At 36.8% G+C, this 16,926-nt stretch overlaps 1 protein-coding gene across 2 annotated transcripts in view; it reads right to left on the bottom strand.

Moving 5' to 3' along the window:
• Positions 509 to 16,926, bottom strand: part of LOC109845141 (probable protein phosphatase 2C 59) — a 21,106-nt gene continuing 4,688 nt past the window's right edge. For both annotated transcript variants that reach the window (XM_020414357.1, XM_020414363.1), the window contains exons 3-9: positions 2,864 to 2,991; positions 2,468 to 2,566; positions 2,067 to 2,225; positions 1,767 to 1,853; positions 1,606 to 1,697; positions 1,023 to 1,097; positions 509 to 942 (exon numbers count right to left, since the gene is read on the bottom strand). In XM_020414357.1, coding sequence (XP_020269946.1) covers positions 808 to 942; positions 1,023 to 1,097; positions 1,606 to 1,697; positions 1,767 to 1,853; positions 2,067 to 2,225; positions 2,468 to 2,566; positions 2,864 to 2,991 — 775 coding nt within the window. In that variant the 3' untranslated portion in view covers positions 509 to 807. The remainder of the gene's footprint in view (positions 943 to 1,022; positions 1,098 to 1,605; positions 1,698 to 1,766; positions 1,854 to 2,066; positions 2,226 to 2,467; positions 2,567 to 2,863; positions 2,992 to 16,926) is intronic.

The following is a 16,926-nucleotide window of genomic DNA, read 5'->3' as shown; positions in this document are numbered from 1 at the left end:
TGATTATCCTATACATGATCATTTTAAGTGCAAAAGAATAATTCACACAATATAAAGGGAATTAGGCTTGCTTCATACAATTCTAGGATTCCTATAAGGATTAGTTCCACATGTTAAGAATGAAAAAGAATAAAAACTAATCACAAAGAAGAGAAATAAGAACAAAGAAATTTACACTATGAACAAAGAAATAAATCTAACTAAATTGCAAAAGAAAAGAAAATAAATGAAAATCTAGATTAAGCGAGAAAATAAATCTACTCTACAAATTAAAAGTGTAAAATAAAATAAAGATAAGAAACTAAATCTACTCACAAGACATTAATGTAAATCTAAACTACTAAGCAATGAGAAAATAAATTACTATACAGAGATAAAAAATAAAATAAAAAATTAACAATAAAAGAAAGGTTAGCATCATAAAAACAAACCTTCAAATTGATCTTCATCATCATCATCATCCAACAAAGAGAAGAAAAATATGAAGAGGTGAATGAGAGCCGTTGGATTAATTGTAACAAAAATATGAAAAGGTGAATGATCTTCATCTTCATCATCATCTTTTGAACAATATTTTACAATGATAAAAGTACACGCAAAGCAAGTACAACAGTTTGCAGGGATAGATAATTGCATTGGATCAGTCTACAGGACTATTAAATTACATATGCCAAAAAGGCTAGAGGATTTATGAATTCTGCTACATTTGAAGTCAGATCCTCTTCCAAAAACCAAAAGAAATTATCTGTTTGGACAGAGCTAGCTTGAATTAGTTCCAAGAACCATCAATTCTCACTTTTGGCATTGCTACTCTGGCTTGTCTAAGAAGCGGACCACAACACAAGTTATGTTGTCTACGCTGCCTCGATGAGATGCTTCCTGCATCAGTTTCTTTGCTGCCTCTTCCGGGTTTTCAATAGGCTTCACCATTGCAACAGCCTCCTGAAAACGGGAAATACTAACCACACGGTTAGGAAAGTTTCAAATATGCATGAAAGTGAAGATGGAATGTTTAGAAGTACCTCATTTGTTACAACATCCCACAGTCCATCACTTGCAAGGATGAGAAATTCAAGTGATCCATCAACGACCTCTTCCTGCATATTGGCATGATGGCATCCACTCGGCATTAGTATACGCTATCCCATTGATATGTTCATAATGAAACAAGATGCATCATGCAAACAAGTGTAGCTCTACTAAAGCATCCTTGCAGGGTGAAAGAGAATGGGGGTAAGAATCCCTCTAGCACTAGGCAACTCTCCAGAAAAATGGTAAAAGAAGTTAAAAAGGAAAATGAAAATGAAGCATCACACTACAGCAAGCATAACGCGATAAATACTTTTATTGCAATATTGGTGCCCTCTTATGTCCGCAACCACTTGATGCATAGTCTTCATATCTCAGTTTCTGAAGATAAGGATATGCACATCATGGCACTACTAGATCACCAATGTAAAAGAATCATATGTATTTGAATTTCTATATGAAGACTTCAACAGCCCACTACATGTGCTATATTTTATAGCTAATACATGGCAGTGTAAGCCATACGTACTTAAACCATAGTATATTATTCATTTTGATGACCGTCAAGAACCATACATTAATTTCTGGGTCCGCAACAACATATTGCTTCAGAAGTCTGTCACCAAATGCACGAGAAACAGCAAGAACACCGCCCACCCGCCATGTTCCTGTAGACATACTTGAATTACAAACCTTCCTGCATAATAAATTTGCATCGCAGAAGAAGCGTACCTTACCTGCCCAGATTACAAACCCGCCTGCATCCTCAATCCTTTGCCGTTCATCAGTTTGGTCAGGTTTGTGATCTCGTGAAACAGCTATAGCTGCAAATTCCAACCACATCATTGAGTAGGAGTCTCACAGGTAAATTAGGTTTCTTTTCGTAAAAGAAGTTATCATGGTAATTCAAAGCAATAGATGTTAATCGTTGTGATGTCCTACTTATTTTAATGCATGAAAGACAAATAGATGTCATCGCTTAAAATTGATCAAAAAGATAATTTTAATGGAATGAAAGTACTGACATTAGAACTTACCCTTTCCGCCCCTAGAGATAACAGCCCTGGAGTCCCCAACATTTGCTACAATCAACTTGTCGCCAACAATAATAGCAGTTGAGGCTGTTGAGCCAGCATCTTTATTCTGACTGTTATCAGATTTCAGAAAGTCAGAGTCTGTGCGGTTGTATGCCTCAACTGCAGAAGAAGCCAATATTAGTGATCATGGTTTAAGATCCTGTCCAACACAAATATTTGTTTTCAAATCAGGATTTACTGATCCAATTTGGAAGGCACTAAATAAGTAACACACACAGCCAATTCGGTCTCAAGTAAAATCCAACATGAAAACAAAAATTGTACCAGACAGACATGTTAATTGAGTCATATCACAAACTATAAGTGTACGATCAACACAGAAACAAGGCAAAGAACTGCACCTATAGCTGACTTTGTATCAGTAATGAACTTTGGATGACTGATCAAATTGCTAAAGAGATTTTGTTTAACATACTCAGCTGCTCGAACGCCGCCATGACCTAAATAAGAACAATAACTATGTAAATAATTGTGAATATTTCAATGCTTGCAAATATGACATAAAAATGAGAATCTGTAAGTTGGAACCATGTGTGTGTGTGTTTTTTTAATTGGATCTATTGCCTGTTACATGTACATTCTGTAAATTTCAATGTGATTCACAGATTACAAACGCAATATAAAGTTCAAGGTTCTCCAACTATCTGCATTGTTCAGAATCACAAAATAATAATAATAATAATAATAATAATAATAATAAATAAAATTACCATCCTTGTCTTGATAGGAAATCTTACCATCAAATACTCCAAATAGCCCAACAACTTTTCCATCGACGCCATCAATTCTTGTTTCGTAAAAGTCTTCCATTGACGACCTTTTCCCAGGAGAACTTGCATAACCATAGCTAAATTTACCATCTTGACTGCCATCGATAGCCAACAAAATATTAGTTAAAAAAGAAGTTACAGAACAATAATTTTCCATCAGCACTTACATATCTTATCTCAAGATTCAAGTACAAAACTTAAGTTGCAATTGTCCCAAAACACTTATGCCTCGTTTGGTAAGCGAAAATCGGATCAAGTGAGAATGGAATGAAGCAAGGAATGGAATGGAATGGAATGAGTGTGGGAATGGAATGCTCATTTCCATTCTCATGTTTGGGTACGATTACATGATGAAGGGAGAAAGAAAAATCATTTTATTTTTGGTATGGATAATTAATAAGAAATAATGGCACATTTGGTATTTAATAATTCAAATTATTTCATCCCACTTAAGTTAGAATGCTCATTACCTATCAACTCACTAGGAATGCTCATTCCCACAAAAAGTGGGAACGAACATTCTAGCTTCAAAAAAGTTATCATGTTTGGTATGCAGGAATGAGCATTCTATTCTCACCCATTCCAGCGTACGAAACGAGGCCTTATGTCGAGCATAATGCTCAGGCAATTGATAATACATTTACTAAGATTTCCCCTAACAGCATGATCTTGATGATGAAAATGGTAGGTTAGTCCAGTAATTTGATTAAGAGGAATTAATTGTACCTGTGAATGTGACTCCATCTGTTTACAGGACAAATTTTATGCCTTGAAGAAGAATGATGTTCCGATAACAAAACATATTATCCTATCTCCTCCACTATATTTATTCTTAGAAAGGACTTAGAAATTAGCTTTCTCTTTGTGTGACCTTGAACTATATAGATGATGGTTATGCCATCGGATGTCAAAGCTCTAAAGCAGATTCATTGATGAGAAATCATGGATTCTAGTCCACAAAAATTCAGAAATGGATTACATATAAAACACACGATGCAGAAAAATAATTCATTATTTTGTCGAAAAACGACCAAAATCATGGGTTTTAGTACACATAAATTCAGAAAAATTAAAGTGCATAGAAAATATTTTATGCGGATGATGATTTGTGATTTGTCGAAAACGACAAGATCACGGATTTTAGTCCAAAAAATTATGAATTTTATAGAACATATACAATACTTTATGCGGGATGATAATTTGTGATTTTGTCAAAAAAAACCAAAATCAAAGGCTATAAGCCATAGAAATTCAAAAAAAATTGAGCACATATAAAATATTATATGTAGGATGATAATTTATGATTCTGTCAAAAATGACCAAAATCAAAGGTTATATATAATCGAAACTCAAAAAAAATTTGAGTACATATAAAATATTCTATGCAGGATGATAATTTGTGATTTTGTCGAAAACGACATAACTGGTGGATTTTAGTCCATAGAAATTCACAAAATTTGAAGTACATATAAAATACTCTTTCCGGGATGATGATTTGTGATGTTGTCAAAAATGGTAACAATCATGAGTCCTAGCCCTCAGAAATTTTGGAGTTCAAATTTAATATTATAGGAGACGACAATTTTCAACTTAGTTTAAAACAGACAAACTCATGAATTATAGTCCACAAAAATTCAGAAATTTTAGAGGGCATATAAAATAGCATATGTCCGACGATAATTTGTGATTTTTCTGACAACCACCAAAAATCATGGGTTTTAATCCATAGAAATTCAGTAAAAAAATTTATTACATATAAAACACTCTATGCAGAATGATTATTTGTGATTTTGTCAAAAACGACCAAACTTATAGGTCATAGTGGGCAGAAATTCAGAATTTTGGGTTGGGGCTACATATAAAATACTCCATGCAGGACAGTAATTTCTGATTTTCTCGAAAACAGCCAAAATCATGGCATATAGCCCACAAAAAATCAAAAATATTAGAATACATATAAAATACTCTACGTAGGATGATAATTTGTTATTTTGTTAAAAATGATAAAAAATTGTAGGCTATAATCCATAGAAACTAAGAAAATTTTGAGTAGACATACAATATTTCTACGCGGAAAGATAAATTGTGATTTTATTGAATAATGACAGAAAATCATGGATTTTAATCGACAAAAATTCATAAATTTTGGACTACATACAAAATACTCTTTGTGGGACGATAACATGTGATTTTGTCAAAAACAGCAAAATTCATGGGTTCTAGTCCTCCGAATTTCAGAAATTTTGGTGTTCATATAGATACTCTAAGCGGAAAATTTTTTTTTGACGTGATCCAGAATGACCAAAATCATGGATTATGGTCCAAAAAATTTCAAAAATTTAAGACTACATATAAAATTTTCCAGGCAGTACATTAATATGTGATTTAGCTGAAACAGCCAAAATCATGGCTTATAGTCCACAGAAATTCAGAAATTTTAGAGTACATATAAAACACCCTATGTGGGATGATAAATCGTGATTTTGTCAAAAAGGACCCAAATTATAGGTCATAATCCACATAAATTAAGAACTTTTTTAGTACATATAAAACACTCTATGCGGGATGGGAATTTGAGATTTTGACGAAAATGGTGAAATATTTGATTTTAGTCTAAATAAATTTAGATTTCTTAAGAGTACATATAAAACATTTTATGTGCGATGACAACTTGTGATTTTGTCGAGAACGGCCAAAATCATGGGTTATCGTCCACAGAAATTCAACAAATTTAGAGTACATATAAAATACTTTATGGAGGACGATAATTTTTGATTTTGTCAATAATGATCAAAATCATTGGTCCTAGTCCAAACAAATTCAAGAAAAGTTAGTACAAAAAAATACTTTATACCGGACAAGATTTGTGCTTCTGTTAAAAATGTTTAAAACTATGGGTTGTAGTCCACAGAAATTCAGAAATTTTGGACTATACATAAAATACTCCATGGGAGATGATAATTTGGGATTTTCTTGAAAATAGCCAAAATCATAGGTTATAGTCAATAATAATTCAAAAATTTTGAATACATATAAAATAATCTATGCTACAAATAATATATTATTTTTTCAAAGAACAACAAAATCGAACGTTACAACAAAAATTCAAAATTTGTAGTACATATAGTATACTCTCTTGGATGATAATTTGTGATTTTGTCAAAAATGGCCAAATTCATAGATTATAACCCACAGAAATTCAAAAACAAATTAGTATATATAAAATATTCTATGCGGATAATTTGTGATTTTGTCGAAAAGAAAAAAAATCATGGATTTTAGTCTATAGAAATTAAAAAATTTGCACGACATATAAAATACTCTATTATGGCGATAATTTGTGATTTTTTCAAAACTGGCAAAAAGCTTGGGTGTATTCAGAAATTAAGAAAAATTGGACTACATATAAAATAGTCCATGTGAGACAATAATGTCATTTTTGTCGAAACAGCCAAAATCTTGGGTTATAATCTACAGAAATCTAGAAATTTTAGATTACATATAACAAAACTCTATGTGAGATGATAATTTTTGTGATTTTTGAGTACATATAAAATACTCTATACGTGATGATTTGTGATTTTGTGGAAAAAGACCAAAATTATTGATTATAGTCCACATAAATTCAAATATTTTGGACAACATATAAAATAGTCCATGCAAGGCAATAATTTGTGATTTTGTCAAAAACGGTCAAAATCATGGATTATAGTCCATAAAAAATCTAAAATTTTAGAGTACATATAAAATACTCTATGCAAGAAGATAATTTGTGATTTTGTCGAAAATGACCAAAATCATGTCATAGACTATAGAAATTAAGAAAATTTTTAGTACATATAAAATATTCTAAGCGGAACGATAATTTGTGATTTCCTTAAAAACAGCCAAAATCATGGGTTCTAACCCACAAAAATTCCAATATTTTGGACTACATATCAAATCCTCTATGTAGAGTGATAATTTGTGATGTAGTCGAAAATGACAAATCTAATGGGTTCAAGTCCTCAAAAGTTCAGAAATTTAGAGTACATATAAAATATTGTATGCAGAATGATAATTTGTGATTTTGTCAAAGCACAACCAAAATCAAAGGTTACAAGTTATAGAAATTCAGAAAGTTTTGAGTGTATATAAAATATTGTATGATAATTAGCGATTTTATCGAGAGCAGCCAAAATCATATATCGCTAGAAGTTCAGAAGTTTTAGACTACATTCAAAATACTCTATGCGAAATGATAATTAGGGATTTTTTCGAAAATAAAAAAAATGATGGGTTCTAGTCAACTAAAATTTAGAATTTTTGGAGTGCACATAATGTACTCTATGAAATACAACAGTTTGCAGCTTGGTCGAAAATAGCCAAAATAATCGATTATAGTCCAAAGAAATTAAGACTCTATGGTACATATAAAATACTCTATGCAGGACTATAATTCATTATTTTGTCGATGACGACAAAAAGTATGGGTTTCTGTTCAAAGAAATTTAGAATTTTTAGTACATATAAAAAACTTTATGTTGGACGATAATTTGTGATTTTTCCAAAAGCGACCATAATGATTGGTTATCATTGGCAGTAAATCAAATATTTTTTTACTACATATAAATGCTCCATAAGGGACGTCAATTTGAGATTTTGTAAAAAATAGCCAAAATCATAGGTTATAGTCCACATATGTTTAGAAATTTTGGAGTACACATAAAATATTATACAAAATAATATTTTTACTTTGTCGAAAATAGCAAAATCATAGGTTATAGTCCTCAAAAATTTAGAAATTTTAGAGTGCGTATATAATACTTTATGCAGGACAATAATTTATGATTTTGTCAAAAATGACCAAAACCATAAGTTATAATTCATAGAAAGTTAGAAATTTTTGAGTATATACAAAATACTCTGTGCAGGGTGATATTCTGTGACTTTGTCGAAAAGGTCCAAAATCATAGATTTTTTGAGTCCACAGATATGTAAGTGTGAGTATTTGTGAGTGTTTGTAAATTATCTCCCCTTAGTGAAAGATCTGCAGCAGCCTGTGGACGCAGACAATTTTGTGTCGAACCACGTAAATCTTGCGTGTCCTCTTATTTCGCATTTATTCGCTTTCTCGTAAATCTGGTTATAAGAGAATTTTTGTAGTTTCCTAACAACTAGTATCAGAGCTCCGGTTGTGAAATCTGTCAATTTTTTATGAGATTACTATTCATGTGAATAGTGAATTTTGTGAATAGTAAAATTTTACCGACGGTACCAACTTGTCGACATAGGTGTCTTAATACACGATGGTTCGCAGAAATTATCAGAAACGATCCAGAGAAAGTCAGATTCGAGTGGGAGCGATGGCTGCAGACGAAGGAAAGATAAAAATTAAGAAGTTCGATGGTGCGGACTTCGGCTTTTAGGAGATGCAGATCGAAAATTATCCGTACCAGAAGAAGCTGTATCAACCTCTCTCAGGAAGTAAGCTAGATGACATGAAGGATGAAGAGTGGGCTCTTCTAGACAGACAAACCCTTGGAGTTCTCCGATTGACGCTATCCCGAAATGTTACTTTCAACATAGCAAAGGAAAAGATCACGGCGGGTCTTATGGCGACTCTCTGCAGCATGTATGAGAAACCCTCTGTCTCAAACAAAGTTCACTTGATGAGGCGATTGTTTAATTTGCCAATGACGGAAGGCGCATCGGTAGCTCAACATCTTAATGAACTCAACATAGTCATAACCCTGTTGAGTTCAGTTGGGATTGAATTTGATGAGGAAGTTCGAGCGTTGATCCTTTTGTCTTCCCTACCAGAAAACTGGAACGCTACAATCACGGCTATGAGTAGCTTATCGGGAAGCAACAAGTTAAAGTTCGATGACGTTCGTGATCTGGTTCTCAATGAAGAGATCCGACGGAGAGAATCGGGTGAAGCTTCAACCTCCTCAGCTTTACACACGGAATCTAGGGGAAGAACTTCAGAAAGAAGTTCAAATCATGACAGATCAAAATCTAGAAGGAACAAATCTAGATCGGGAAAGAAAGATTTCAAGTGCTACAATTGTGGCAAGAAGGGTCATTTCAAGAGGGAATGCTGGGCACCGAAGAAAAATATCGGCGCACAGGAGTCTGCCAACGTGACCAAAGGAGGTGATGCTATGATTCTAAGCGTCAACAGTCCGATTGAATTATGAATTCTTTATTCAGTGGCATCCTTCCATTCCACCCCATGCCGAGAAATCATGGAGAATTACATCAGCGGTGATTTCGGAAAGGTACATCTAGCAGATGATGAAACCTTAAAGATCGCTGGCAATGGAGACATCCGATTAAAATTATCAAATCAGACCACATGAAAGCTGCAAGGAGTGAGACATATTCCTGCCCTTAAAAGAAATTTTATCTCCATAGGACAGCTTGATGGAGAAGGTTATTGTACAACCTTCTCAGGTCATGAATGAAATATTAACAAAGGAGCACTCGTCATTGCTCGAGGTAAGAAAAGTGGTACTCTCTATGTAACCTCTAACCTAGAGAATATTATTACAGTAACAGATGCAGATGAAAAATCAAACCTATGACACCAAAGGCTTGGCCATATGAGCGAGAAAGGGATGAAGACACTTCTCTCAAAAGGGAAGCTGCCGGATCTGCAGAATGTGGATGTTGACCTATGCGAGGATTGCATCTTTGGTAAACAAAAGAAAGTCAGCTTTGCAAAGATTGGCAAGACACCCAAGACAGCAAAGTTAGAGTTGGTTCATACCGACGTATTGGGGCCATCTTCAGTTTTATTTCTTACAGGTTCACTGTACTATGTCACCTTCATTGATGATTCTACAAGGAAGGTATGGGTCTACTTTCTGGAAAAAAAAATCAAACGTTTTTGATACCTTCAAAAATAGAAGGCCATGGTGAAAAATAAAACTGGTTTGAAGAACGGTTGAGGTCAGACAATGGAGGAGAGTACGAAGACAATAGATTCAAAGAATTTTACGTAAACAACGGGATCAAGATGGAGAAAACTGTTCCCATGACACCGCAGCAGAATGGTGTAACGGAGCGCATGAACAGAACTTTGAATGAACGTGTTGTTTTCGTCAAAAGTTGGTCTCGTTGTGGAATTCATTATATCTTCAGTCGATTACAATAAATTCAAAAGAGATAGCCTTTTTATAAGACTTCTTTTACATAACAAAATAAAAATTACAACTTTTTAGAAACAAACGCATGATCATTGTTTGGATCGCTGCTTGCGTGGAATCTTTGCCTGTGCCGGGAGCGCTTTGACTCGTGGACCACCAAATCACAGATTCTGATTGAATCGTGGGGGGTTTAATGATTCTTCCTTCGTTTATCGAAGTAAGAATTTAAAACGATATCTTATCAAAGTAAGATAGTCGTTCTTCTTAAGACTAAGTCGAAGCTCAAATCTCAAGGAATTGCCAGAAGCTCAAGAACTCTGCTCTGTCTGCTCTAAAGTGCTCAAAAATGATCAGTCCCTTCAAAAAATCGATCTCAGGGGGGTATTTATAGCCCCTGAACAAACAGTACTTCCGAGACATCATTTGCTGTCTCGGCTGCCGAGACAGTGTTTGTTGTCTCAACGGCCGAGACAGAGTTTACTGTCTCGGGTTTCGAGACAGTAAACACTGTCTCGGAAAACCCAACTGCCCAGCGGTTTCCACCGTAACTGTCTTCCCACATTTTAAAACTTCGTTATCTTGGCAGTTGTCAACGTGATTCTCGCTCACGGCGTTCCCCATGTTCTTTGGCAGTTAATGGACACGTGGGTGGCAGTTATATAACCATTTTCAATCATCCCAAAGCTGTCTCGCTGCGAGACAGTAAACACTGTCTCGCTGCGAGACAGTAAAGACTGTCTCGCGTGCGAGACAATCTATACTTGTGTCCTTTTTTGATTTTTGGATGATCTCCTCTTGAGCTGTATTTGGATATCTTTCAGTATTTTTTGACGCCTATAGATACCCCCTCCAAAGTATTCCAGACTAATTCTTTTATAGAGGAGTCTGTGATACTTTGGATAAGATAGGCGTGACTCACAGTCCCTTCAATACTTGGTTGAGTGGATCGTGGAGAGGGGCTCGTAAATGAGTTCAACTCTTGACCTCTTTATCTCTCAATCTATCCAGTGCTTTGTAGAATAGTTAAGATTTTTCCGGTACTACGTTTATCACTTGACCGTTGTCGAGATCTTGAATCGAAACTGGTATTTGTTCTTGTGAGCTCAGCTTTTGTCACCAAACTGATACTCATACATCCATTGAAAGTTCGTCAGGTTATCCTTAAGAATATTCAGATTAATATTCTCTAGAAACTTCCTGTTGAAGGTAGGGAAACAATTTAGACTCGTGTACCTATTGGAGTGTCATGGAGAAGCAGTTTATACTCGTGCATCCAATGGAGTGAAGGAAAACAGTTTATACTCGTGTATCCAATGGAGTGAAGGAAAACAGTTTATACTCGTGTATCCAATGGAGTTCGAGACGTCTTTATTTGGCTTGTTTCGCCGTTATGACGCCGGAGTCAATTAAGGCTTGGATTCTGTTTTTGAGTCCGAAGCAAATTTCGGTGGGATGAAGAACCCTTCTGTGGTATGCACAATAGTTTGGATCCGTAATCCTCTTAGCTCCCTCCTGATCTTTAATAGGTGGTAGCTCGATTTTGTCATTGGCGAGGAGGTATTTCAAGATGGCTGAAACTTTATCATCTTCGAAAGAATATTCCTTTTGAAACCTCAGATCGGGAATCGCGTTCCCAGTGATTGCAGATGTCATCGGTCGGCTTCTCTCAGCTTTCTTTCTTTTAAGAAAGTGTTCAGCTTGTTCACCGCGCATTTTTAAATATTTCCAAGTTTTGGATGCTACGACCAGTGTTATCAATGCGCGAGGCGCAATGCGGGGCGCAAAGCATCTTTGCGCGCACATGCGCAAGGTGCAACGCGATGCGCGCGCCCGAGTGATGCGAGGTGCACACCGCCCACATAATTTTTCGAAATATATAATTAAGCGCGAAAGAGCATGTTTTTAGAATTCACATGAAAAATGTCATGATAAATAATATCTTACTACAAAATTATAATATAATGCCTTAATTTCTAATGCTAACACCCAACATAGTAGGAAAATTCATAAATTTTCAAATCAAATGTTACATCAAGACTAATATTCAAGCAAAGGATTAGTAATGGTCCTCAATTGAAGGCAACTAAAAAGGCCTAATGGATTTATTTTGCTTTTTGGGATATGGAATATCAAGTATAAAGACTCGATTGAAATGTTAACAAACAAAACTATATGAGGATATGTACTACATGCACCCTACACAAAGTAAGGATGTACGCGAGAAACAAAACTATATGAGGATATGTACTACATGCACCCTACACAAAGTAAGGATGTACGCGAGGCGCAAAAAGCGTTGTTGCATCAGAAGTGGGGCGCTTCACCACCGCCCCGCATCGTAAGGCGCATGAGGCGCAGTGAGGCGCGCGCCTTTGAAAACACTGGCTACGACCCCCAGGGTTTTCAGGACATCGATGGAGAGATTATTATGGCATGTTTGCAGGATAAACTCCTCTGTAACAGGATCTCTGTAATTCATTGCTTTGTTACGGAAGCGCTTGACAAAGTTATCGACCGACTCTCCGTCTTTTTGCTTCTCATCTAAAAGGGTTCCGATTGACACTTCGGTGTCATCATCGAAGAAATTACTGAGGAACAAATTTTCCATATCATCCCAGCAATTGATGCTCTCTGGCTTAAGACGTCGGTACCAATCGAAGGCGGGCCCACGAAGGGTGCCAACGAATGACCGGACTATTAAAGCCTCGTTTCCAGAAATCATGCCCAAATAAGACTTAAAATAAATCAAGTGCTGAGTAGACGAGCTTTTCCCGTCAAACGGTGTGAAGTTAATCAGATTGAATTTTGACAGGTACGATATTGAATCCCATTCTCTTGGATAGAGACACGGAATACCCGTCTTTTTCACTTCTTGAGCCGTCATCAAAGCGTTGACTTTGTTTTCAAGCTCTTTCATTTTCCCGTTATCGTTTATGTCTTCATTCGAAAGACGTTATCGTTTATGTCCCTCATTTGTTGGATAGCCAACTCCATCTCTGTCTTCATCTCAGCTCTAATTTCTTCACGTTGTTTGGCTAGAGTTTCTTGAAGTATTTGAACGAACTGATCAAAGGTTATTGTGAGTACTTCTCTGGATTGTCCTGTGCTAGATACTGTATCATCCGAAGCGATCGTAGAACAAGTGTCCGAGAGCTCATCCTCTGATGACATTCCTTCATGCATTCTCTTGTAGTCCCTATGTCTGATGGCTCTTAACTGGAGTCGGGACATCCGTTTGGCAATTCTTGAATTGACTTTTCCTCTCGGGGAAAAGTCGGGATTTGATTCGCTTGAATGCCATTTATATTTTCCTTTATCAGCCATGTTGGTGGTGACTTGAAAAGTCGGGATTTGATTCGCTTGAATGCCATTTATATTTTCCTTTATCAGCCATGTTGGTGGTGACTTCAGGGAATTCATCATCTTGAGCAGCTGATCTTCTCTTGCGGAAATGTCTCGGCTTAGGCTTCGATATTTCGATGAAAAGACTGTGGAATACCGAGACTCTTCGTGGGATGGCTTCTCGTTTTGTGTAGTTATATTCCGACAATGCTGCTCTTATAAGTTGCGCACAGGAACAATGAGAGTTTATTTTTCGAATAATTCTCTTTCGAAATCTATTCAAACCCACAGCTTGATAGTAAGATTCATCGGTATGATTGCCGGAAAATCCTATCGTCTGTTGGTATGACCTCCCAGGTATAACAATGTCTTTTGGCGAACACGTCTCCTTCTGGGGGTGTAAAACCTTGTTGGCATTCTCAGGGCAAATTATCGTTGTCTTTGAGCGATCCAAGGTTATTTTAGGAGTCACACGTTTAGAACTACCCCCTTGCGGGTGTAGAGTCTTAACGGGCTCCGAATGCTGATTTTGCACAACTCCAGACTTTGGAATCCAAACTTTGCAGAGTTTTGGCGGTTCTTTAGCCATCGTTTCCCTGTTTCTTTCTCGTCATTGTTGTAAGAGAGCACGGGCATGAGCAGCATTTGTATAACGCTTTTGTATACGCTCTTTGAGGGTCGACCGAGTCCTTTTGACGAGAGTCCATTCCTCCGTCGTGAGTTGTGCAGAAACGTGAGTAGTTTGTCGTTGAGTTGAACAAGCCACTTGTTGTTTCCTCGACTCTAAGTCCGCATAATAACGAACTCTGTCGGTTTGTTCCAAGACCTTAGCCAATTGTCGAGCACGGCGCTGACGCTGTCTCTGACGAGCTCTCTTCGTCAGCACCGGTGGGCTTTGATTCGATGACTTTTTAACTAGATAAGAGTCATCACGAGCAGAGATGTTACGAGTAGAATTCTCAGCAACAATCAGGCGAGAGTCTTCATTTGTAATGTTCGACGGAGTCGAAAACTTAAAAACCTTCTTAGAAGACGAAATTTTCCTGCATTTGTGAGGCGAGGAAAACTTTGAGGATGAGGATGACAGATATTCCTCAAACTTTGCTTGGTCGAATTCATATTCAACCGTGGACTCAATCAATATCTTGATCGGCTGCGACACGACGGTCTCGGCAGCGAAACCGTTGGCTCCCACTGTGATCGCCAGTTTGATTTCGTCAAAAGTTGGTCTCGTTGTGGAATTCATTATATCTTCAGTCGATTACAATAAATTCAAAAGAGGAATTCATTATATCTTCAGTCGATTACAATAAATTCAAAAGAGATAGCCTTTTTATAAGACTTCTTTTAGACAACAAAATGAAAATTATAACTTTTTAGAAACAAACGCAGGATCATTGTTTGGATCGCTGCTTGCGTGGAATCTTTGCCTGTGCCGGGAGCGCTTTGACTCGTGGACCACCAAATCACAGATTCTGATTGAATCGTGGGGGGTTTAATGATTCTTCCTTCGTTTATCGAAGTGAGAATTTGAAATGATATCTTATCAAAGTAAGATAGTCGTTCTTCTTAAGACTAAGTCGAAGCTCAAATCTCAAGGAATTGCCAGAAGCTCAAGAACTCTGTGAAGTGCTCCAAATGATCAGCCCCCCCTCAAAAATAGCCTTCGAGGGGTATTTATAACCCCTAGGAACAGTTAGAGGAAAATGAGCTCGTGAGACAGCATTTGCTGTCTCGGCGGCCGAGACAGAGTTTACTGTCTCGGGTTTCGAGACAGTAAACACTGTCTCAGAAAACCCAACTGCCCAGCGGTTTTCACCGTAACTGTCTTCCCACATTTTAAAACTCAGTTATCTTGGCAGTTGTCAACGTGATTCTCGCTCACGACGTTCCCCATGTTCTTTGGCAGTTAATGGACACGTGGGTGGCAGTTATATAACCATTTTCAATCATCCCAAAGCTGTCTCGCTGCGAGACAGTAAACACTGTCTCGCTGCGAGACAGTAAAGACTGTCTCGCGCAGTAAACACTGTCTCGTATGGCGAGACAGTAAAGACTGTCTCGCGTGCGAGACAATCTATACTTATGTCCTTTTTTGATTTTTGGATGATCTCCTCTTAAGCTGTATTTGGATATCTTTCAGCATTTTTTGACGCCTACACGTGCCAGAAGCATGAGGATACATGCCGACTTGTCAAAGTTTCTATGGGCTGAAGCTATCAATATCGCAGCCTACCTAATCAACCGCAGTCCCTCAGTTCCCTTGGATGGTGGAATACCGGAAGAAGCTTGGAGCAGAAAAGAGGTAAACCTTTCACATTTAAGAATTTTTTGTTGTATCTCTTATGTACACATAGATTATGCTAAAAAAAGTAAACTTGATGCCAAATCTAACAAATGTGTTTTTGTTGGTTATGGTGGTGATAAGTTTGGATACCGGTTTTAGGATTATGAAAATCAGAAGATCATCAGAAGCAGAGATGTCATATTCAATGAGAATGTGATGTACAAAGACAGATCAATTACAGAATCAAGTAGCTCCAGTACAAAAACTGAAACAACAGAATTTGCTGAATTTGAGGAGATTTCTGAAAATAATGTTCAGACTAGTCCTGAAGTAGTTTAAGAAGAACCAAACACGCCAGAAGTGAGACGCTCCTCCAAAATTCCTAAACCAACCCAACGTTATTCGCCTTCTTTGCACTACTTGTTGCTGACTGACAGTGGTGAACCAGAGTATTATGATGAAGCAATGCAGGTAGAGGATTCAGTCAAGTGGGAGTCTGCTATGCAAGATGAGATAGATTCGCTTATGTCAAATCAGACATGGGATTTAGCTGAATTACCACCGGGTAAGAAAGCTCTTCATAACAAGTGGATTTACAGGATCAAAAAAGAGCATGATGGGAACAAACACTACAAGGCAAGATTGGTTGTCCAAGGATTTCAGCAAAAGGAATGTATTGACTACAATGAAATTTTCTCTCCGGTCGTGAAACCGACTACAATCAGACTAGTATTGAAAATTGTAATTGTTGAGAATTTACATCTTGAGCAGTTATATGTGAAAACAACTTTCCTTCATGGTGATTTGAAAGAGAAGATTTATATGAAGCAACCAGAAGGCTTCACAAAGACAGGCAATGAAGAAGAGCTTGTATAGATTAAAACAAGCTCTCAGACAGTGGTACAAGAAGTTTGACAGCTTTATGGGCAGCAATGGTTTCACCAGATGCCAAACAGATCATTGTTGCTATCTCAAGAGGTTTAATAATAGCTTTATTATTTTATTGTTATACGTTGATGACATGCTTATTGTAGGATCAGATCTGCAAAAGATTATAAATTTGAAGCAGAAATTGTCAAAGCAGTTCATAATGAAAGATCTTAGAGTTGCAAAGCAGATTCTTGAAATGAGGATCAAGAGAGACGAAATCTGGGACTTTGATGTTATCACAGGCTGAGTACGTCAACAAAGTACTCTCCAGGTTCAATATGCAAGATGCTAAACCAGTGGGTACACCTTTAGGTGTTCATTTCAGAATTTCCAAAGAG

Source organism: Asparagus officinalis, chromosome 1 (assembly GCF_001876935.1).
Source record: "Asparagus officinalis chromosome 1, Aspof.V1, whole genome shotgun sequence".
In the NCBI taxonomy this organism is placed as follows: domain Eukaryota; kingdom Viridiplantae; phylum Streptophyta; class Magnoliopsida; order Asparagales; family Asparagaceae; genus Asparagus; species Asparagus officinalis.
Note: the sequence above shows the minus strand (reverse complement) of the source record. Positions and strands in the feature narration are given on the sequence as shown.